This window comes from Salminus brasiliensis, chromosome 25 (assembly GCF_030463535.1).
Source record: "Salminus brasiliensis chromosome 25, fSalBra1.hap2, whole genome shotgun sequence".
Classification (NCBI taxonomy): Eukaryota; Metazoa; Chordata; class Actinopteri; order Characiformes; family Bryconidae; genus Salminus; species Salminus brasiliensis.
In genome coordinates, this window is record NC_132902.1 from 2,782,601 (window position 1) to 2,804,063 (window position 21,463).

The 21,463-nt window shown below is 46.5% G+C and overlaps 1 protein-coding gene across 2 annotated transcripts; it reads left to right on the forward strand.

The window, feature by feature from the left end:
* Positions 1-733: 733 nt before the first annotated feature.
* xpnpep1 (X-prolyl aminopeptidase (aminopeptidase P) 1, soluble) lies at positions 734-20,981 on the forward strand. 2 transcript variants are annotated; one of them, XM_072671402.1, is made up of 20 exons: positions 734-882; positions 4,319-4,443; positions 10,244-10,307; positions 10,435-10,539; positions 10,872-10,964; positions 11,086-11,229; positions 11,360-11,455; positions 12,820-12,901; positions 13,906-14,116; positions 14,338-14,427; positions 14,628-14,678; positions 15,922-15,980; positions 16,077-16,154; positions 16,326-16,397; positions 17,240-17,300; positions 17,413-17,482; positions 17,893-18,066; positions 18,787-18,863; positions 19,001-19,099; positions 20,664-20,981. In XM_072671402.1, exons 2-20 carry the CDS (start codon positions 4,327-4,329, stop codon positions 20,781-20,783), a joined length of 1,863 nt encoding a protein of 620 aa, XP_072527503.1. In that variant the 5' UTR covers positions 734-882; positions 4,319-4,326; the 3' UTR covers positions 20,784-20,981. The 2 variants fall into 2 exon arrangements, with proteins under 2 accessions (XP_072527503.1, XP_072527502.1); XM_072671401.1 differs by lacking the exon at positions 734-882 and adding an exon at positions 3,773-4,003.
* Positions 20,982-21,463: the final 482 nt, after the last annotated feature.

The following is a 21,463-nucleotide window of genomic DNA, read 5'->3' on the forward strand; positions in this document are numbered from 1 at the left end:
GAAACCAAGCTCCTTAGAGGACTATCCACAGATTTTAATGAGCTGCTGAGCTGTAATGGTGGGCGAGGGAGGCTGAAGGGGGCTGAGGGACCCAGTGTGTGCAGGGTGGAGCCAACACAAAGCTACTGAGGTATCGAGAACCTAAAAAGAACCCGCAGCTGTGAAACCAGGCTCTTTTGAGAACTATCCACAGATTTTAATGAGCTGCTGAGCTGTAATGGTGGGCTAGGGGGGCTGAAGGGGGCTGAGGGACCCAGTGTGTGCAGGGTGGAGCCAACCGAAGCTACTGAGGTATCAAGAACCTAAAAAGCAGAACCCGCAGCCGTGAAACCAGGCTCTTTTGAGAACTATCCACAGATTTTAATGAGCTGCTGAGCTGTAATGGTGTAATGGTGAGATGCTGCAGTGGTGGGCGAGGGGGGCTGAGGGACCCGAGCTACTGAGGTATCGAGAACCTAAAAAGCAGAACCCGTAGCCATGAAACCAAGCTCCTTAGAGGACTATCCACAGATTTTGATGATGTTTAGGCTGCCTTTAGCTGGAAGGATGGGTGAAATCCCCCAAGATGGAACGGGTTCTCCTTTTTTAAGGTTCTAGATACCTCCATAGCTTTGTTTTTGACTCCACCCTGCACACACACACGGGGTCCCCCAGGCGCCCTCGCCCACCATTACGCCACTCCAGCATCTCATCGACCGAAAGAGGGCCGGTCTCCAGCGCCGCGAGCTGACTGGAAGCGCGAGCGCGTCACGTGACGACAGCACGTCAGCAGCGGCGTAATGGCAGCCTCCTGCTCTCTGAATTAACAACAAGGGAACGGGAGGTGCGAGCGGCGGGCTTCCCCACAGCGAAAGTCCGGTCCGGTCCCGTCCCGTCTCGAAGGTAACGTGCGCCACCGCCCCGCGGGCTCGCGCCGCCGCCCGTTACGGCCCGTTTTTTTTGTTTGTTTTTTTTTTTCTGCTGGCGGCGCGTGAACGGCGCTGTGTTGTCGCGTGCTGCAGCTGCGCGTGCCTGTTGTGAACCTGAATGTTAGCTAGCTAGCTAAGCTAACTAACTAGCGCTGGCACTCGGCGCGGTTAGAAAGCGCGTGGAGGTTTTGTCTCGCGGCCCGCGTCGTTTCGACGTCGTTTGACGGCTGTAGTTTAGCTTCCGGTAGTTTATGGCGTCGGGAAGACGTTTGAGGTTGAAAAGACGTTGAAAAGTTGCTCGAAGCCCCTGAGAGCGGTGAGGGGAGTTTGTCCCACCCACACAGTCATACGTGCTAATGTAGCTAGCTAGCTAACTAACTAGCTAGCTAACGTTTATACGTGTTTACGTTTAACGCACGTTGCCGCTGGAAGGCTCGCGCGCGCCCCGTGAGCGTGAGGGGGTTTAATAACGAGCTGCTAATTTGACAGCTTGTTTGTTTTCCTTCGGTGGCGGAACGTCGTTGGAGGATTGGGCCAATCAGCGGTCGCGGCTGTGTTTTCTTGGCCGTGATTGGACGCCGCGGTGCTCGAAGCGCATTGATTGGCTCTGTAACGGGAAATGAAGGGGAGCCTTTGTTTGGCTGGTGAACAGGAGCAGATTTGGACAGTTTTTATCAATAAATCTGAGTAAATTCTAAGTAAATTCTGAGTCATGAAACGATGAAGAGATCAATAAACTCCTTCCCAGCGGTCTGGCGTGTGAAATGTGCCATTTCCGAGAAACCGTGGTGGTGAAGCCCAGTGTGGTCGGTCTCAGGAGGCGTAGGTTTGGGTTGAGGTCAAGGCCCTCGTCTAGACAGAATAGTCGACGGTGGTGGTGAAGGGATACGGTTACGAATGTTCTCAGAAGAGGAGGGTCTTCAGTCTGGGTTTGAAGTGAGTCCGAGTCAGAGCCGGGACTTGGCAGCTGCAGAATCCGAGTCAGGGCCGAGACTTTGTCGAAGTGTGTCCAATTCGAGGCAAAGATTTTATTAAAGTGAGTCTGAGTAAGAGCAGAGACTTTGCACCTGCAGAGTCCGAGTTGAAGTGAGTCCGAGTCGAGGCAAAGACTTTGGCGAAGTGAGTTCGAGTTGAGTTAGAGGCTTTGCAGCTGCAGAGTCCGAGTCGGGGCCGAAACTAGCGCTAGTTAGGGCCGAGACTTTGTCGAAGTGACTCTGAGTCAAGGCAGAGATTTTGGCGAAGTGAGTCCGAGTCAGAGCCGGGACTTGGCAGCTGCAGAGTCTGAGTTAGGGCCGAGACTTTGTCGAAGTGAGTCTGAGTCAAGGCAGAGTTTTTGGCGAAGTAAGTCTGAGTCAGGGCGCGACTTTGTTGAAGTGTGTCCAATTCGAAGCAAAGATTTTGTTGAAGTGAGTCTGAGTAAGAGCAGAGACTTTGCACCTGCAGAGTCCGAGTCAGGGCCGAGACTTTGTTGAAGTATGTCTGAGTCGAGGCAAAGATTTTGTTGAAGTGAGTCCGAGTCGAGGCAAAGACTTTGGCGAAGTGAGTTCGAGGCTTTGCAGCTGCAGAGTCCGAGTCGGGGCCGAAACTTTTTCGAAGTGAGTCTGAGTCAAGGCAGAGATTTTGACGAAGTGAGTCCGAGTCAGGGCCGAGACTTTGTTGAAGTGTGTCCAATTCGAAGCAAATTTTTTTGTTGAAGTGAGTCTGAGTACGAGCAGAGACTTGGCAGATGCAGAATCCGAGTCGGGGCAGAGATTTTGCAGTAGCGGAGTCAGGGCTATGACAATAATTCAAAGATCCTCTAAGCTGAGAGTCTATTAAACACAAGTCAATAAGGAGACCATAATACTCTTCTCTTCGCCTGAGTACTCTCAGAAGAGGAGGGTCTTCAGTCTGGGTTTGAGGACAGCGAGCGTTGGACTCTGCTGTTCGGACACCCAGGGGAAGTTCGTTCCAGCACTTCGGTGCAGGACAGGAAAAAGTCTGGACGCTCGTCTTCCCTGGATTTTGAGGGATGGCGGGTCGAGCCGAGCCGTACTCGAAGCTGGAAGGGCTCTTGGTGCAGATCAGGCTTTTTACCATCGCCATCAAGTACGGAGGGGCTGGCTGGTGCCCTCTTGGCTTTGTAGACCAGTGGCAAGGTTTTGGACAGGGCTCCAGCCAGGAGGCGTAGCTTTGATTTTGGGGGCCCTCAGGAAGCTCAGGGTTTTTGCATTTATGATATGAGGCGTTCGGACTGTGCTTGGCTAGAGGTGAGCTTTTGAATGGAGCAGTACTTGGGGTTTCACCTTCCATTAGAACACATATTAAGAATCAGGTCCAGCAGAACGTCCAGAACTTCAGTAGTAGAGAACCATAGAGTTCTGCTGACCGCTTGTGTACCAAAGACATTTACTAGACTACTAAAATTTTGGTTGGGGACAGTTCAGCAGTCGCTGGATAATGGTAGGGACGTGTACCCGGACATGTACCCCATTCCTACCCAATTCTACGCCCTTCTAATGACCTTGTCGTCCTGCCTGAGGTACCGTCTGAGGTACCGCCATGTTACAACAGATCTGAGCTAAGTTTTTGGTGGTTTTTAGAAAAAGTGAGGCACATTTGCGTTACGTTTGAAGGTAAAATATTCCCAAGAATCGTAGATTCTCCAACTCCGCCTCCGTTTTTTAACAACATTACGTACTAAAAGAATTTTAAGGTGGTAAAATAACGTGTTTGTCCACCAAACCCCATCAGACTTTGCATTTTCTTAACGGACCGCCATGTCAGCTATCAACTGTCTGTCAGAAAAGCAAGGTTATGGTCTCGGCTGTTTATATATATATGCTGCCCCCCCCCCCCCCCCCCCCCCCTTCCCAACAATTCCGAATAAAAAGCTGTAGTGGTCGGTTACGCAAGTGTGAACCGTGAAGCATCGTAAAATTGCAGTTAGCATCCGAAGTACAGCGAGAGGTCAATGTTTAACTAGGAAAGGGTCGCAGTTAGCAGTTTTAGGCCGTGTAAAGGTTAGCAAGCTGAGGGCAGTCTGGTTAGCGCTCCGTGTTACCTCACGCGTCTTGAAGTTCTGGGAAAGAACAGAAGGGAAAACATGAGCTCAGGTAATGCTAAAGCTAAAGTTTGGGCGCTAAGCTAGCGTTTAACGACAGACCACTGCAGTGGTGTGTTCATTAACAGTGTTTGGAACAGTGGCTAACAGTGAATGATGTGACCTAATTTGGCTAAGGCTAACTGGCTATACTGTGCAGTTGCCTGAGGGCCCCCAGGCCACCAGGGGGTCCAGGGTACGTCCTTTTTTTAAGGGGCTTTATTGTGAAGGGGCAGGGTTAAACGGCTGTCAGCTGAAAAGGTGGCTATGTTTAAATCATTTTGGTGTGTGTGTGTGTGTGTGTGTGTGTGTGTGTGTGTGTTTGCAGACGCTGCCATGTCTCCAAAGATCACGGTGGAGCTGCTGAGGCAGCTGAGGCAAGCCATGAAAAACAGCAAGCACATCACAGAGCCCCTACAGGCCTACATCGTCCCTTCAGGAGATGCACACCAGGTAAGAGGATCTACCTACAGCGTAAGAGACTACTGAGTCAAGGCCGAGACTTTGCATTAGTGGAGTCTGAGTCGAGGCAGAGACTTTGTGTGGTATAGTGAAATGTACTTTCCTTCCATGTGGTGGCGCTGTTGTGACTAATGTTCCACACATTGTTCATGTACAAGCTCTGAGGAAGATAGAGACCTGCAGTACTAAAGTAAAGGCTTGTTGTTAAGAGTTCCTGCCTGAGTCTGCTTTATTTTCAGCTGAATATACAACATATTGGCGACGAGGATGACTTCTTTTGGGATATCACAGCCCCCAGCTTTGCTGGAAACGCCTGGTGAGCCACTAATGCCATATACCTCTTGGATTCGGATGTTTGAAAACTACATCCTCGCACTCAGTACTAACGACATGGCAGACAAAAGAAAACGTGCTTTATTGCTTCATTGTTTGGGCACTGAAGGCCAGCGTATTTTTTATACACTCCCTGATGTCGGACCGAGTTACCAGTCTGCCTGCACTGCATTACAAGCCTTTTTTGTGCCAAAGGTGAACGTAGTTGCCGAACGGAATAAGTTCCGTCAGAGAGCTCAGCGTCTGGGTGAGTCCACTGTTCAATATGTGGCTTCGTTACGGGACCTGATTGTGAACTGTGACTTTGGCGCACTTGCTGATGATATGATTAGAGATCAGATTGTTGAGAAAACGTGTACTCCACGTATCCGTGAACGGCTGCTTTTGGAAACAGATCTCACACTGCAGAAGGCTATTGCCATTGCTTCACAAATTGAATCTGCAATATCTGCAGCTAAGGCTGTGGCTCACACTACTGAAGCTACAGTTAAAGTTGTTCAGCCAGCGAGAGGTGCCACACACAAACGTAAACAGAGGTATAAAGCAAATGCAACTTCAATGCAAAACACAGCAACTGACTCTAAGCAGACTTACCAACAAAAGTCTTGCTATCGTTGTGGATCTAGTTCACATTTAGCCAACAACCCCAAATGTTCTGCACAAAATGCTAAATGTAAACAGTGTGGCAAAAACGGGCATTTTGCACGAGTCTGTCGTGGGTCAGCACCTACATGCAATGTACAGGAGGTTGCAGTGCCTGATCTCACAGTTCTGAGCATATCTTCCACATCTGCTGCTGTACAAGGAGATCGCCTCACCTGTACTGTGTCTCTTCATGTGAAAGGTGGTCAGCCATTTACTACAGATCTGCTTGTAGACACCGGCTCAGCAGTTTCCATTCTTCCAGAATGCATGTACCGTCAGATGTTCTCACAGGTGCCTCTCACAAAGCCCAATTTGCGTCTAGTGACCTTCATGAAGAAACCTATTCCTGTTCTGGGGTGCCTCACACTTACTGTCACCCATTACAACCACAGCACACAAGCAGATTTCTACATTGTACCAGATGGAACATCACTGCTTGGAATGGACCTGTTCAAAGCTCTGCATCTTCAAATTCGTGATGGACACATTGAGCCACCTGCTTTGCAAACTGCTGTCCACAGCACTGAGGCCTTAGGAGTTGCTACTGGCTTCATACATAAAGTTAAAGTGCGCTCGGATGTACCTCCAGTCCAACAGAAGCTTCGCAGATTACCTTTTTCTGTGCGTGATGCTGTGTCAGAGGAGTTGAAAAGACTTGAATTAGATGGCATTATAGAGAGGGTTGATTCGTCTCCTTGGGTCTCTCCACTGGTGGTCGTGCAGAAAAAATCAGGTGGAATTAGACTCTGTGTTGATCTCCGTGAGCCAAACAGGGCAGTAGTGATAGACAGCCACCCTCTGCCACACATTGAAGAGGTCTTTACTGAGCTTCGTGGTGCAACTATGTTCTCCACAATTGATTTACAAAATGCTTATCAAGTTCAGTTACATCCTAGCAGCAGAGACCTTACAGCCTTCATTACACATGAGGGACTTTTTCGCTTCTCCAGAGTTCCGTACGGATTGGCTTCCGCACCAAGCGCATTTCAACGGATGATGTCCCAGATTCTAGCTGGTCAGAGCGGAGTGCAATGTTATTTGGATGACATCATCATTTTTGGTGACACGCCCGAGGCTCATGATAAGCGCCTGAACGCTGTTCTCCATTGTCTCCAGGAGAGGGGATTGAAGCTAAATACAGCAAAATGCCACTTCAGAAAGACAGAGTTGTCTTTTCTTGGTCATCTCATCTCTGCCTCTGGCCTACGACCAGATCCTGACCATATTCGTGCGGTGACCGCAGCTCCGCCCCCCCATGATGCACAATCACTGCGATCTTTCCTAGGTCTGACTGCATGGTACTCGAAGTTCATTCCTAGTTACGCTACACTCGTTGAGCCTCTACGTGCTCTTCTCCGGAAATCAGCTGGATTCAACTGGACAGAGGAGGCCCAAGAAAACTTCAGCAGAGTTAAAAACCTCATCGCTACCAGCTCTGCTCTTGCCCTATTTGACCCTTCTTTGCCAACTTTTGTCACCACTGATGCATCAGACTACGGCATTGGTGCGGTGCTGACACAGATCCAGGGTGGTACAGAACAGACAGTTGCATTTGCCTCTCGGACATTGACAGAGTGTGAGCGCAAGTACTCAACAATTGAAAAGGAAGCTTTAGCATGTGTCTGGGCAACCGAAAAGTGGCGCACTTACTTGTGGGGTCGTCATTTTACTTTGAGAACTGACCATAGCCCTCTGACAACGCTACTGTCTACCAAAGGTCTTGGACGTGCAGGAATGAGAATAGCTAGATGGTCGGCTCGTCTCTTATGTTTCAACTACAGCATTGAATACAAGCCAGGCCGAGAGAATGTTACAGCTGATTGCTTGTCACGCTTGCCTCTTGCAACCACAGATGAACACCAAGAACCTGAATTGGAGATGGTGGCCATTGTGTCAACTGACTTTGCTGCAGTTACCGCAGAAGAGCTCTCAGGGTCCTGTGCTGCATGTCCCGTGCTACAGAAAGTTAGAGACTACATTAAAAACGGATGGCCACGCAGTTCAAATGGCCTGGACTCTGCTGTCATTCCCTACTCTCGTATCCGAACTGAATTGGCTGTGCTAGATAATTACATTGTCCGTGGCACACATCGTGTGATCATTCCTCTAGCCCTGCAGTCAAAATTCATCCAGCTAGCCCATGCCACACACCAAGGGATCGTTCGGACAAAACAAAGACTGAGAGACTTGTACTGGTGGCCAGGAATGGATTCTCAAGTTGAGTCTGCCATTAAGTCATGCTCCACTTGCCTCCAGCATGATAAAACTGCCATCACCCATGCCGCACCACTACATCCTGTACCTACACCAACAGCTGCCTGGGAAAAGCTAGCTGTCGACATTGTTGGACCATTCCACACTGCACCGACTGACTGCCGTTTTGCTATAACGCTCATTGACTACTACAGTCGTTGGCCTGAGATAGCCTTCTGCTCTGCTGTTACTTCAACGACTGTAAAGAACTTTCTTGCCACTGTGTTCAGTCGGGAGGGAAATCCACTTGAATTGGTCACTGACAATGGCCCTCAGTTCATCTCAGCTGAGTTTACATCCTTCCTTGCAGACAGAGATATAAAGCACTCCCGGTGCTCTGTCTATTACCCGCAATCAAATGGGGAAGTCGAGCGGTTTAACAGAATCCTCAAGGACTGTTTACAGACCGCTAACATTGAAGGAAAGCCATGGAAGGCTTTTGTCACTGAGTTTTTGCATACATACAGAGCTACACCCCATGCTGTGACTGGTGTGTCTCCTGCTCAGCTACTACATGGGCGACCACTTCAAACAAAGCTGCACATCAGAGGTCTCCCACTCACGGTCCCTCTTGCACAGCAAACAAATATGAAGAAGAGTATCCAAATCAAACAACAGAAAATGAAACAATACACTGACCAGCGACGTGGTGCGAGATCTCCTACTTTCCAAATTGGGTCGTTTGTCCGCATCCGAAAGCCTGGAATCATTGCTAAAGGACATACCGTGTTTACCCGGCCTTTCCAAGTTGTGGCCCAGAAAGGTCCTGCCTCCTATCTCTTGTCAGATGGAAAAGTTTGGAATGCCATACATCTCGCCCCAACACCCCACACCAGTCCTCCTTCTTCAACACCATTGGATGATGCTTGCATGCAGCCAGGCACATCTTGCGAACCATTTGAAACTGTGCACCCTGTTTCCCTTTCTAGTCGAGTTCCAAGACTGCGAAAGGCTCCAGTGTGGTCTAAAGACTATGTCACTTAAAAAAAAAAAAAAAAAAAAAAAAAAAAAAAAAAAAAAACTGAAATGCATAACTATGCTAAGAACTCTTTGGACTGTACGTTCATGTCATTAGGCATAGTGAGATAGATTTACTTCCACACGGATTTTGCGACAGAGTACAGAGTAATGTTGTTTCAGTTTAAAGGAAATTTCAGTTTATACTTTGGCAAGAACCTGTATTGTTAGCACTGCTGTTTGTGGTTACATAAGTTGTCTGTTTACTGAGATATTGTTATTCTTTAGTTTAAGATTTCTTTTATTACAAAAAGAGGATATGTGGTATAGTGAAATGTACTTTCCTTCCATGTGGTGGCGCTGTTGTGACTAATGTTCCACACATTGTTCATGTACAAGCTCTGAGGAAGATAGAGACCTGCAGTACTAAAGTAAAGGCTTGTTGTTAAGAGTTCCTGCCTGAGTCTGCTTTATTTTCAGCTGAATATACAACACTTTGTCGAAAGTGAGTCCGAGTCAGGGCCGAGACTTTGTCGAAAGTGAGTCTGAGTCGAGGCAGAGACTTTGTCGAAAGTGAGTCCGAGTCGAGGCAGAGACTTTGTCGAAAGTGAGTTCGAGTCAGGGCCGAGACTTTGTCGAAAGTGAGTCAGAGTCAGGGCCGAGACTTTGTCGAAAGTGAGTCAGAGTCAGGGCCGAGACTTTGTCGAAAGTGAGTCAGAGTCAGGGCCGAGACTTTGTCGAAAGTGAGTCCGAGTCAGGGCCGAGACTTTGTCGAAAGTGAGTCCGAGTCAGGGCCAAGACTTTGTCGAAAGTGAGTCCGAGTCAGGGCCGAGACATTTTGTCGAAAGTGAGTCCAAGTCAAGGCAAAGGTTTTGTCGAAGTGAGTCAGAGTCAGGGGCAAAGGTGTTGTCGAAGTGAGTCCGAGTCGAGGCGGAGACTTTGTCGAAGTGAGTCCGAGTTAGGGGCAAAGGTTTTGTCGAAGTGCGTCAGAGTCAAGGGCAAAGGTTTTGTCGAAGAGAGTCCGAGTCAGGGCCGAGACTTTGTCGAAAGTGAGTCCGAGTCGAGGCAAAGGTTTTGTCGAAGTGAGTCCGAGTCGAGGCGGAGACTTTGTCGACAGTGAGTCCGAGTCAGGGCCGAGACTTTGTCGAAAGTGAGTCCGAGTCGGGGCCGAGACCAATTCTGTAGTAAAAGTGTGTGTGTGTGTGTGTGTGTGCGCGCGCGCGTGTGCGTGTGTGTGTGTGTGTGTGTGTGTGTGCGCGCGCGCGTGTCCGTGTCCCAGTGTCCCACCACTCCGGCTGTAATTGTGCAGTCAGCTCTGATTATGGAGTGACCTTTGAGACGTGCTGGAGAGCCTAACCCCCACTGCCGTCATGTTGGAGGTGATCAGTAATCAGGCCTGATTGCTTACGATGCTGGAGCCGCCTGTGAAACCTGAAACCACCGCGCTGATCTCAGATCAGTTCTAACCTGCAGCACCGTACCGACTCACCATGACTTAGTTTTCGTAGCTACGTTAGCCGCGTAGCTTCGGGCCAAAACGGAGGAAGCCCACTCGTCCCGCGTGTCTTGGCTAACCTGTCATTCTCTCTATTCTGCTGCACAGAGTGAGTATATCGCCCCCTGTGACTGCAGACGGGAGTTCATCTGCGGATTCAACGGCTCAGCAGGTAGGGCTGTGTGTGGGGTACTGATGTAGCTTTCAGAGGGGGTCTTCAGCCCGGGGGGGATGCCCAAACCTTCCAGGTGAGGGTGTAGCGTCTGGTCTGGTGTTCATGTACTGTGTATTGGTTTCAGGCACTGCTATAGTGACGGAGCAGCACGCCGCCATGTGGACGGATGGCCGGTACTTCCTGCAGGCCAGCCAACAGATGGACAACAACTGGACTTTGATGAAAATGGGTACTTCCGAGCTTCTGGAAACCTGGATGTCATGCATTAATTTTTTTAACAGTATCAGTAGGACAGGCTTTAATACACAGGGTGTCGGGAACCGGAAGTCTCGTAGGGCTCCCAGGTGGCACAACTGTCTAAGCGTTAGATACATTTTTGGGGGGCATTTATCTGGATATTTCTCTGGTCTGTTAGCTGCCCTCCTGTACATATCATTTCCATGAACCATGGCCAGCTCCCTCTGCTGGCCAGAGCTTAGCCTTTACAGTCTTTGTCCAGTCATGCCATGGTATAGTGTTGTTTATTTTGCGTGAAAGACCTCTCGCCATGTCCACATCCAGGCCTGAAGGAGACCCCGTCGCAGGAGGACTGGCTCATCAGTGTCCTGCCAGAAAACTCCAAAGTAGGGGTGGACCCCTGGATCATTGCCGCCGGTCAGTGCTATCGCTAACAGCACCATAATTGTCTTGGCAACCGAATGCTTTAGGGTCTGAATGGGGGCGGGTTTTATTTGGGTCTTCTTTGGGTTCTTTGCCACTTTTTGTTCTGTTACAGACCAGTGGAAGACCATGGCTAAAGCTCTGAGCAGCGCTGGCCACTCTCTGGTTGCCGTGCAGGAGAACCTCATCGATGCAGTCTGGGAGGACCGACCTGCCCGGCCCAGCACACAGCTCAACGCCCTGGGGCTTAAATACACAGGTAATACTCGGCGGGTGTTCCACGGCTCAGCCTGACCCAGTCTGGCCACCTCACTTCGGCACTGCTTCAGATGGCGGTTCATGTACGTGCTGCCTGCTAACTCTCGCCTCCTCGTCTCCGTGCTGAGCAGGTCTGAGCTGGCAGGATAAGATCGTGCAGCTGAGGGGGAAGATGGCGGAGAGGAAGGTCTCCTGGTTCGTGGTGACGGCCCTGGATGAGATTGCATGTGCGTATCTGTAAGCTTCTTTAAGTGCCTATGCGTTTGTGTTTCCGGACCAGTCCACAGGGTGGTGTTTTGGGGGGGGGGGGCTGGCGTCTAGTGCAGTAGCCAAAGCAGTGGTCTCCAAACGTACCTTCTGGAGAGCTAGTACCGTCTTAAAGGTTTCAACCGCAGTCCAGATGGAACACCCCAATCAGGAACTGTGGAATCAGGGTTGAGGACGACATGGAAGCAGCCTGGTGTAAAAGGCCTCCTAGTGGCCACCTTCACTGGTCACTATGTGCCTCCTGGATTAATGGGAGAAGGTAGAGACCAGTTCAGCACACCCTGAGAGAACAGCGACCCACGGCTTCGACTGGCCCAGGCACCGGCAGCTGTCTGCAGCTGGGGGGTGGGCTCCGGTTCTCTTTGGCTAATCTCTTTCCCAGTCCACTCCCAGGTTTCTACTCCACCCCAGGTCAGCTGTGGGGGGGTAGGGGGGGAACGGTGTGGTGTGGTACGATCACGACCCACCTCTTAGGCCCCTCTTGACTCGGTTATTAGCAGGAATTAAAAGGCTCTTGAGCCAAATTGGCTCGTGTGGTGATGTTAATTGTGCTGACGTTGTTCTTTTTATGTCTAGTGGCCCAAATTAAAGTGTGTGTGTGTGTGTGTGAGTGTGTGTGTGTGAGTAAGGGTTTTCCCCTTTTTTTATTAGTAGCAGCAGGATTCGTAGTAAGCAACAACACAGCAGCTACCAAGTACACCATAGCAACAACCTAGCAACCATCTAGCAATACAGTAGCGAAAGTCTAGGGCTACCTAACAACTGCCCAGCAGCACCCCAGCAACCCTTCTGGAATACCGCAGCAACCGCCTAGCACCCTAGCACCTGCTAAATACACCACTGCAACAAGCTAGCTACACCCTAGAAAACATTGGGAATACAATGGCAACAACCTAACTGGGAATACCATGGCAACTACATAGCACCCTAGCACCTACAACTACCAAATACACCATAGCAACAACCTAACAACTGCCTAGCTACAACAGTCTGAAATACCACAGCAACCCCATAGCACCTTTGCAGTGACCAAATACACAACAATAGCAGCAATCTAGACTACAACTACTGATTGTTGTTGTTGTTTTTAGTTAGTTGTAGCATGACTGTGAGTGTAAGCCATTAGCTGTCCTTCTGAACGCAGGGGATGAAGCGTCCGAGAAGCACCAGGAGATGTGCTTAGAGGGATAACAGTACCTGAATTAGTGATAATGCGGTGTCCAATTACTTTTGTCCATATAGTGTGCTTATTATTTGCATGCTCTGTAGTAATACAGGTTTGCAGGAACAGTCTGACAGTAATTGTCACTCTTCTTCTTCACAGGGCTTTTTAACCTGCGTGGCTCAGATATTGAGTACAACCCCGTGTTCTTCGCCTACGCCATCATCGGGATCAGCGGCATACGGTAACATCACTGCCTGATTTAGTAGTAGTAGTAGCAGTACTGGTAGTAGGAGCAGCTGTAGCAGTACTACTAGTGGTAGCAGCAGCAGCAGCTATAGTAGCAGCAGTAGTAGTAGGAGCAGTTGTAGTAGTAGTAGTAGTAGCAGTAGGAGCAGTAGTAGTAGTAATAGTAGTAGTAGTAGCAGTAGTAGTAGCAGTACTAGTAGGAGCAGTTGTAGTAGTAGCAGTAGTAGCAGTACTAGTAGGAGCAGTTGTAGTAGTAATAGTAGTAGTAGTAGTAGCAGTAGTAGCAGTACTAGTAGGAGCAGTAGTAGTAGTAATAGTAGTAGTAGTAGCAGTAGTAGTAGCAGTACTAGTAGGAGCAGTTGTAGTAGTAGCAGTAGTAGCAGTACTAGTAGGAGCAGTAGTAGTAGTAATAGTAGTAGTAGTAGCAGTAGTAGTAGCAGTACTAGTAGGAGCAGTTGTAGTAGTAGCAGTAGTAGCAGTACTAGTAGGAGCAGTTGTAGTAGTAATAGTAGTAGCAGTAGTAGTAATAGTAGCAGTAATAATAGTAGCATCAGTAGTAGTAGGAGCAGTTGTAGCAGGACCAGTTGTAGTAGTAGGAGCAGTACTAGTAGGAGCAGTTGTAGGAACAGTAGTAGTAGTAGCAGTATAGTAGGACCAGTTGTAGGAGCAGTTGTAATAGTAGGAGCAGTTGTAGTAGTAGTAGTAGGACCAGTTGTAGTAGTAGTAGTAGTAGGAGCAGTTGTAGTAGTAGGAGCAGTTGTAGTAGTAGGACCAGTAGTAGTAGTAGTAGCAGTAACTACTAGTAATAGTAGGTGTAATAGTGGTGTAATACTGGTGTAATAGTAGCAACTTGGACTGACAAGCAAAATTCTAGCAACCTAAGAAGCCATAGTGACCGCCTAGCAGCATCCTATCAACCATTTAAAATGCCGCTGTAAACGCCTTTCAATACCTCAGCAACGCTGAACCGCTGGTCTGATGAGCGCTACTTTGCTCCAGGTTGTTTCTGGACGAGAAGCGCGTGGTGGACCCGGTGCTGCGGGAGCACCTGGAGCTGGACGGCCCCAGTAAGCCGGAGCTGAAGGTGCAGTGTCTGCCGTACGAGTCCGTGCACAAGGAGCTGCAGACGATCTGCGCTGCGCTCGGCCCCAAAGAGAAGGTCTGGATCAGCGACAAGGCCAGCTGTGCCCTCACCCAGGCCATCCCCAAGGTGAGTCGGGGACCCTAACAAAGCCGCACACCATGTCCAAATGTTTGTGGACACCCCTTCTAATGAGCGCTCTTTAAGCTGCCCATTTCTGACTAAGACACAGGCAATAGAATAAGACTGGAGGTCTGTTCATCTTCTACTCACTTTCACCAGGGGTGCCAACACTTTTGCCTTGGTGTTTTTTGGGCTCAATCCAAAGAGTAACTGCTGTCTCTTTCCAGATCCACAGGTCTCCCATCCCGTACACGCCCCTGTGCCTGGCGAAAGCAGTGAAGAACCCCACAGAGATCCAGGGCATGAGGATGGCGCATGTGAGTACAAGATGCTAGCCTCCAGCCAGTCCACGCTCACGGGACACGCTCTTGCTACTTTTCGACCAATAGAAATGCTGCAAAATAACTTGGGATCCAGTCCATTACATTGACTTCCGTTGGAACTGTGAAGTACAGTGCAGATATTAGAGGTGTGCTGACGGAGACTGTCTGTCTGTCTGTCTGTCTCACTGTTTCAGATTAAAGATGCAGTGGCGCTTTGTGAGCTGTTTGCCTGGCTGGAGAAAGAGGTATTCCACCCCCCTCGATGTCCAACAACCTCCTCAGCCGACTCGCTCATGTCTCCTAGGCTTTACTTCGCTGTATAATTTATTTCATTCATTCTTCTCTGAGCCCTCGAGACAGTTACTCCAACAAACCATTTATTATTTATTTCTTTTTAATATTTACCTATTTATGAAATCCTCCTTGGGTCGTAGAGACAGTTACTCCAACAAACTGTTGTTTTTATTATTATTATTATTATTATTATTGTTGTTGTTTTTTTTAAACCTTTACCTTTAGAGTAAAGACAAGTAACAATTATTATTATTATTATAATGGCATTTGTGTGCTCCTCATTATTATTATTATTATTATTATTAGTGTTATTATTTTTATTATATATTACCCTTCCTGGGCCTCAGAGACAGTTACTCCAACAACCTATTATTATTATTATTATTATTATATATTACCGTTCCTGGGCCTCAGAGACAGTTACTCCAACAACCTATTATTATTATTATTATTATGGAATTCGTGTACTCCTCATTATTATTTTTATTATTATGGAATTAGTGTACTCTTTTTTTATTATTATTATTATTTTTTTTATTACCGTCCCTGGGCCTCAGAGACTTACTCCAACAACCAAATATTATTATTATTATTATTATTATTTCTATTATTATTTCAATCTTTACCTTTTCGTTTATTCCTCCCTGGGCTGCAGACACAGTTACTGCAACACTTTTTATGTATGTATTTATATTTTATTTAACCTTTACCTTTTTATTTATTCTTCTCTGGTTCGTAGAGAGTTACTCATAATACTACTACTACTACTACTAATAATAATATAATAACAATTATTAATAATAACAATAATTATAATTATTATTGTTGTTATTTTAACCTTTACCTTTTTTATTTGGGTCATAGAGGCCAAACTTTTTTAGTTTTTTTTTTTTTTCGGAAGAAACTATAAATGAGCAGGTGTCCCAATACTTTTGTCCATGTAGTGTAATTAAGGTCTGAGGTGCCCCAAATTATACATGGTGCGCCTGTCCTTTTTGCACTTTCTGACGGACTGAGGGGAGGCGTTGAAGACCCCCTGTTGAAGAGTTTGCACCGTAGTGGGTGATTAGAGTATGGGGAGGTGGGAGTGGGCCGGGCCCCGTGTGTATTGTAGTAGAATTTAGGGCGAGAAGGAAGCAGGACTCGCTGTGGAATGGAAGAGCCCATTTTTTTTGCTTTATTGTCGTTGTACAGATTCCAAAAGGCACAGTGACGGAGATGTCGGCGGCGGATAAAGCCGAAGACTTCCGCAGGTGAGTTCATCAGAACGGCCATTAAAAGACAGTCGTAAGAGCTGATTAAGATCTGATGGAGCTCCGATAACGTCTGATCTCCTTCCCTCCCCCCAGTCAACAGAAAGACTTCGTGGGCCTCAGTTTTCCCACCATCTCCAGCGTGGGACCGAACGGGGCTATCATTCACTACCGGTGGGTGCTCTACCTCTACCCAATGCTATGCTCAGAGACCTGGACTAAAGCTTTAGCCCCATTCATCAGCAGCTGTCTTATATGACCTGCTGTCCTGCTGTCCTGCAGCACTACGCTGTTATACTGCGTCTGTAGTGACGTCTCTGTACTTCTCCCCTGTGCTGTGTTCAGGCCGCTGCCGGAGACCAACAGGACTCTCTCCCTCACTGAAGTTTACCTCATCGATTCTGGAGCGCAGTACATGTACGTACAACGCACTTCACATAGGTGGCGTAGTCGCCGTTTCATCCTGGGGGGAGAGGGGATATATTAATACAAATAAATACAATAAAAAAAAAAAAAAATAAATAAAAAAAAAAAAAATATATATATATATATATATATATATATATATATATATATATATATATATATATATATATATATATTTTTTTTTTTTTTTTTTTTTTTTTTAATTGTATTTATTTGTATTAATTTAAATGAAAAAATAATTAAAATGAAATAAAATTACATTGAAATTTAAATAATAATAATAGTATATATATATTATATATATTAATTTTTACATTACATTTAAATTAAATGTATTTATTATTTATAAAAAAAAAAAAAACTTCATTTTTTGGTCTTAATTTTTTCACCCTTTCGTAATATAAACATGGGGCTGGGCTGCAAACACATTTTAAATTACACATTTAAATGAAGCATTTCCCAGTTCTAATTAACCCCAGCGGAGACACTTTCAAGCGCCTCAAAAATGATCAGAAAATATAAATTTCCCAATATTTTTAAGCTGTGACTTGGTTCAGTTTAGTGACCCGCAACAGAACAGGAGGGTAAACCAATACCCCCTGGCTGTGCTGTGGCTGCGGCGTGGTGTGGTGTGCTAGCTAGCCTGTCTAGGGACTCGAACCCTGCACCAATCGCTACACCGTCACCTTGTGGCTCAAGTGCGAACTTTGCTGGAAAATTCGGAATAACAAGGTACAAAAGTACCGTACAAATTTCCTTCCTGCCACCGGTTTCCAGAGAGTCCATAAAAGGCTGAATGCTGCAGCCCTCTGTCCTTCTCTTTTTTTTTGTAGGGACGGAACGACGGACGTGACTCGTACCGTGCACTTCGGAACGCCCTCAGACTATGAGAAGGTAATCTCTACCATCTGACTGACTGGTAATGAAAGAAAAACGTGTCCTCTGGCTCCCTCTGCAGTAAGTGGAAGGCAGTGCACCCTGACAGATTTGCTCTTTTGTTTGTCAGGAATGCTTCACGTATGTCCTGAAGGGCCACATCGCTGTGAGCGCTGCCGTTTTCCCCAATGGAACCAAAGGTACCTTTTTATTATCAGGCATTATATACACCCCCGCCCTCCCCTAATGTGGACATCTAATGTGAAGTGGGGTAAAGCTGTTGGATATCACTAGCACAGTAAAAAAAAAAAAAGTATTCGGACGCCTACACGTTACACCTACGGGAGCTTTTTGTGGGAGTCAATAGGCACCACAGCAGATCGAGCAGAAAGAAATTTCACCATTACAGCAGCGGCTCCTGTTACAGAACCACGCATGGCTAGGGGCTTGATTTATTACCTACAGCAATGGGAATTCAGTATTATATGCTGATATATTATATTATATTATATTATATATATATATATATATATATATATATATATATATATATATATATATATATGATGCGTGTCCCAATACTTTTGTCAAGTAGCGTATTTGTGCGTAGGTCACCTGCTGGACTCGTTCGCGCGTGCGGCTCTGTGGGATTCCGGGCTGGATTACCTGCATGGCACGGGCCACGGCGTGGGCTGCTTCCTTAACGTGCACGAGGGACCCTGCGGCATCAGCTACAAAACCTTCGCAGACGAGCCGCTGGAGGCCGGGATGATACTCAGCGACGGTCAGCAACTCGCTCACATTTCAGTTACACTCCCAGATTGTTGAATTAGCCATTAGCGTTTTAGCATAAGTAGCTGTTTGCTGCTAAAGGAACAGCTTGACCAAACACTAAAGCTAATGCTGCGGATACATGCTAACGGTGAACGGAAGCCAACTGCCACCAATAGGCTACAGGTTCTTACTAACGTAAACGTTATTAGCATTGTTAGCTGTTAGCATTCCCTATTCCATTCCTATAGCATTCCCCAGCCATAACATCAAAACCTAAACCAGTGTAGATCTGTCATGGGTTCCACAAGACCTCTGAAGGTGTCCTGCGGTATCTGGTACCAAGATGTCAGCAGTTTACAGCTGCTTCACGTCCTGTAAGTTGTGAGGCAGGACCTCCATGAGCATCAGGGGGGCGTAGGTGCTCATGAACCACCTCGCGAGACCTGCCTGATGTTCTTTGGAGGTGTTCTGACCCAGGACGTCACTGTTAGGCTTTACGCCTGCCCGTTTTCCCCAGCTTCCACACCTCCATCGCCTTCAGGAACTTGACGGGCGCCACTGGAACCCGATAGCCAATGTTCAAAATTCACTGAACATGAACTGTGCACTGGTTTTAATGTTATGGCTGATTGGCGGACCTGCACTGTGGTGCAGTTTTCTGCCAGCAGACGGCGCTGTTGCATCTCTTATGATTTCACAGGCCTTTGTTTTGTTTTGTTTTCCCCCTCAGAGCCTGGATACTACGAGGACGGCTCCTTCGGCATTCGGCTGGAAAACGTGGTTCTGGTCGTTCCCACAAAGCCTAAAGTAAGCCTGGAAGGACGAATAGGAGCTGACCTTCCTGACTTCATCACTTTTGCAGTCGTGTTTTTTTTTTTTTTTTTTTTTTTTGGCTCGTCATTTCCACTTATGTCTCACTCTCTCGCTCTCTGTGTCCATTTCAGTACAACTACAGAAACAGAGGCAGCCTGACCTTTGAGCCACTCACGCTCGTCCCCATTCAGCTGAAGATGATCGACACCGAGCTGCTCACGCAAAAAGAGGTGAAAACGCAAAGGGTTCTTTAAGCGATGCCGTAGAAGAACCACTGTTGGTTCCTCGAAGAACCGTGTTTGAGATGGAGAGCGTTTAGCAGCATTATTAAAGGGCCAGTTTAGCAGGTTAGCAGGTCAGTCGGCAGTGTTTGAAGCCGACTCGCCGCTTTTATGTGGTTTAATAATGTTGTTTTTTTCATGACTTTTAGTAAAACCTCTAAACCCTTTTTTCCCCTCGTTACCCCAACGGTGCCGCTCCAGTCAGTTCTGGCTCCGGTCCGGTTGGGTCCGTTCAAAGCTACAAAAAAAACCAAAAACCAAACAACAGCTGGCTGTCCAGATCATGAAACAGGTTCAAATGTTTCCCAATACCCACGGCATCGACAGCACGAAGCGTACAGACAGGGGGCGCTGGCAATAGTCTGTAACTCGTCTGTTCAGGAAGAAAACTCTCGCATCCAGAGGAAGGAAAAGTTTAATACATGAATGTTCGGCAACCATAGAGAGAGATGTAGATATTTAAATATTTATATACAAAATCATTTTATTTATTTATTTATTTATTTATTTAACTAAGCAATTGGAACTGTTTTCCTTTTAGATTTTTATTTTATTTATTGAATTTTTTTATAGTTACTAAAGTTTTCATTTCAGATATTTTTATTTATAGATTTTTTTGTAGTTACTAAAGTTTTCATTTCAGATATATTTTGTAGTTACTAAAGTTTTCATTTCAGATATTTTTATTTATAGATTTTTTTGTAGTTACTAAAGTTTTCATTTTAGATATATATATATATATATATATATATATATATATATATATATATATATATATATATATTGTAGTTACTAAAGTTTTCATTTCAGATATTTTTATTTATTGATTTTTTTTTTTTTTTTTGGTTTGTTTTGGGGTTTTTTATTTTACTTTTTAAAAAACAAAATTCCTTTTAGATACTGTGTTTTTTTGTTGTTGTGTTGTTTTTTGTTTGTTTGTTTCCCTTGATTCAGAAAGCATTTAATATCTAAGCGAATACATCTCGGATACATGTGCTCAGGCACTTAATACACAGGACCTTAAAAGAATCTAGACAGGAGTGAAAATCATCTAAAAGCCAGCGAGGTCAATAAAAAACATTAGGTAATTCTGCCATTCTTAACCTTGCTGGAACTGGGCTTTAGCTGATCGACTACATTTGCAGTACAGATTATTATTATTTTTTTTTTTTTTAACAGCCAAACTAACAGAGATCCCGGACCATCAGTGCAGTAATGCAGGAATAGTCGACATGTTTGTTTATTTATTTAAAATAACAATAAAAGTAGAGTTATTTACGGTTATGATTACAGTTATGTTGTCCATATAGTGTGTGTGTGTGTGTGTGTGTGTACTATATGGACAATAGTATTGGGACACCTACACACAACAAATGCTGGAGCTCTTATGACATCCCGTTCTAGGAGGGTGTCCCAATACTTTTGTCCATTTAGTGTGCGAGTATACATTTTATACAACAGACATACAAACAATCTCCTTCTCCCACCCCACCCCTCCCCCCCTCCTCTGCAGCGCGACTGGCTGAATGACTACCACCGAAAATGCCGGGAGACGATTGGGGCAGAGCTGGAGCGGCAGGGCAGGAAGGAGGCCCTGGACTGGCTGATCCGAGAAACCCAGCCAATCGCCTGAAAGCCTCGCTGGCGGATTTTTATTTAACCCCTCTCCTAACCGTTATGGTCACAAGTGACGTGTTTGGATCTTTGTCTAATTAAACTGCCCCTCTCTGCCCGGCGCTCTGGTCAGTACGCTTCTCTCAATGCTTACTTTGTAAAGCACCTGCGCATTCGCTTTCTTTCATCCTCCAATAAAACCGAGAGATCATCGGAACCCGGCTGTTGACCCTTGTTTCTATCCTGTGACCGTATCCAGTGTCCTAAGCAAGGACACCGCTCTTATGGCGGGGGGGTTAGCGTAGTGTCCGGCCTTTTACCTTACGCTGGGACTGCTAACGTGCGGTCCGACGATCCTCCATGCCACGTCCCTCCGCGGGTATCCGCTAACGTCACACTGGGGGTTGGGAACAGGGGTTGGTAGTTAGTCAGTTGACAACTGTGGGGGGAAAACAGTAGCTATGTTAGCACCACTTGGCTAGCTAAGTTAGCATTCGTGCACCTTGCCCAGCTATCGCTGACCTGGCAACTTTATTAGCCATGCCAGCGATCGTTAGCATCAACGCTAGCCTGCAAGCCAACCTAGCAAACATGTTCTGAGGTATTTTACAAAGCCCTTACCTTGTAACTTTCGTTCCGTTGTCCATCAACCTGTGATCGTGACGACTGGGCTTTCAGAATTTTTTTTTTTCTTCCTCT

Excerpts from the sequence above, each read along its gene's own strand:
- xpnpep1 (XM_072671401.1), top strand. Across the intron at positions 11,230-11,359 it reads CCTGGGGCTTAAATACACAG|GTCTGAGCTGGCAGGATAAG; the intron begins GTAATACTCGGC and ends CGTGCTGAGCAG. Across the intron at positions 14,117-14,337 it reads TCACCCAGGCCATCCCCAAG|ATCCACAGGTCTCCCATCCC; the intron begins GTGAGTCGGGGA and ends GTCTCTTTCCAG.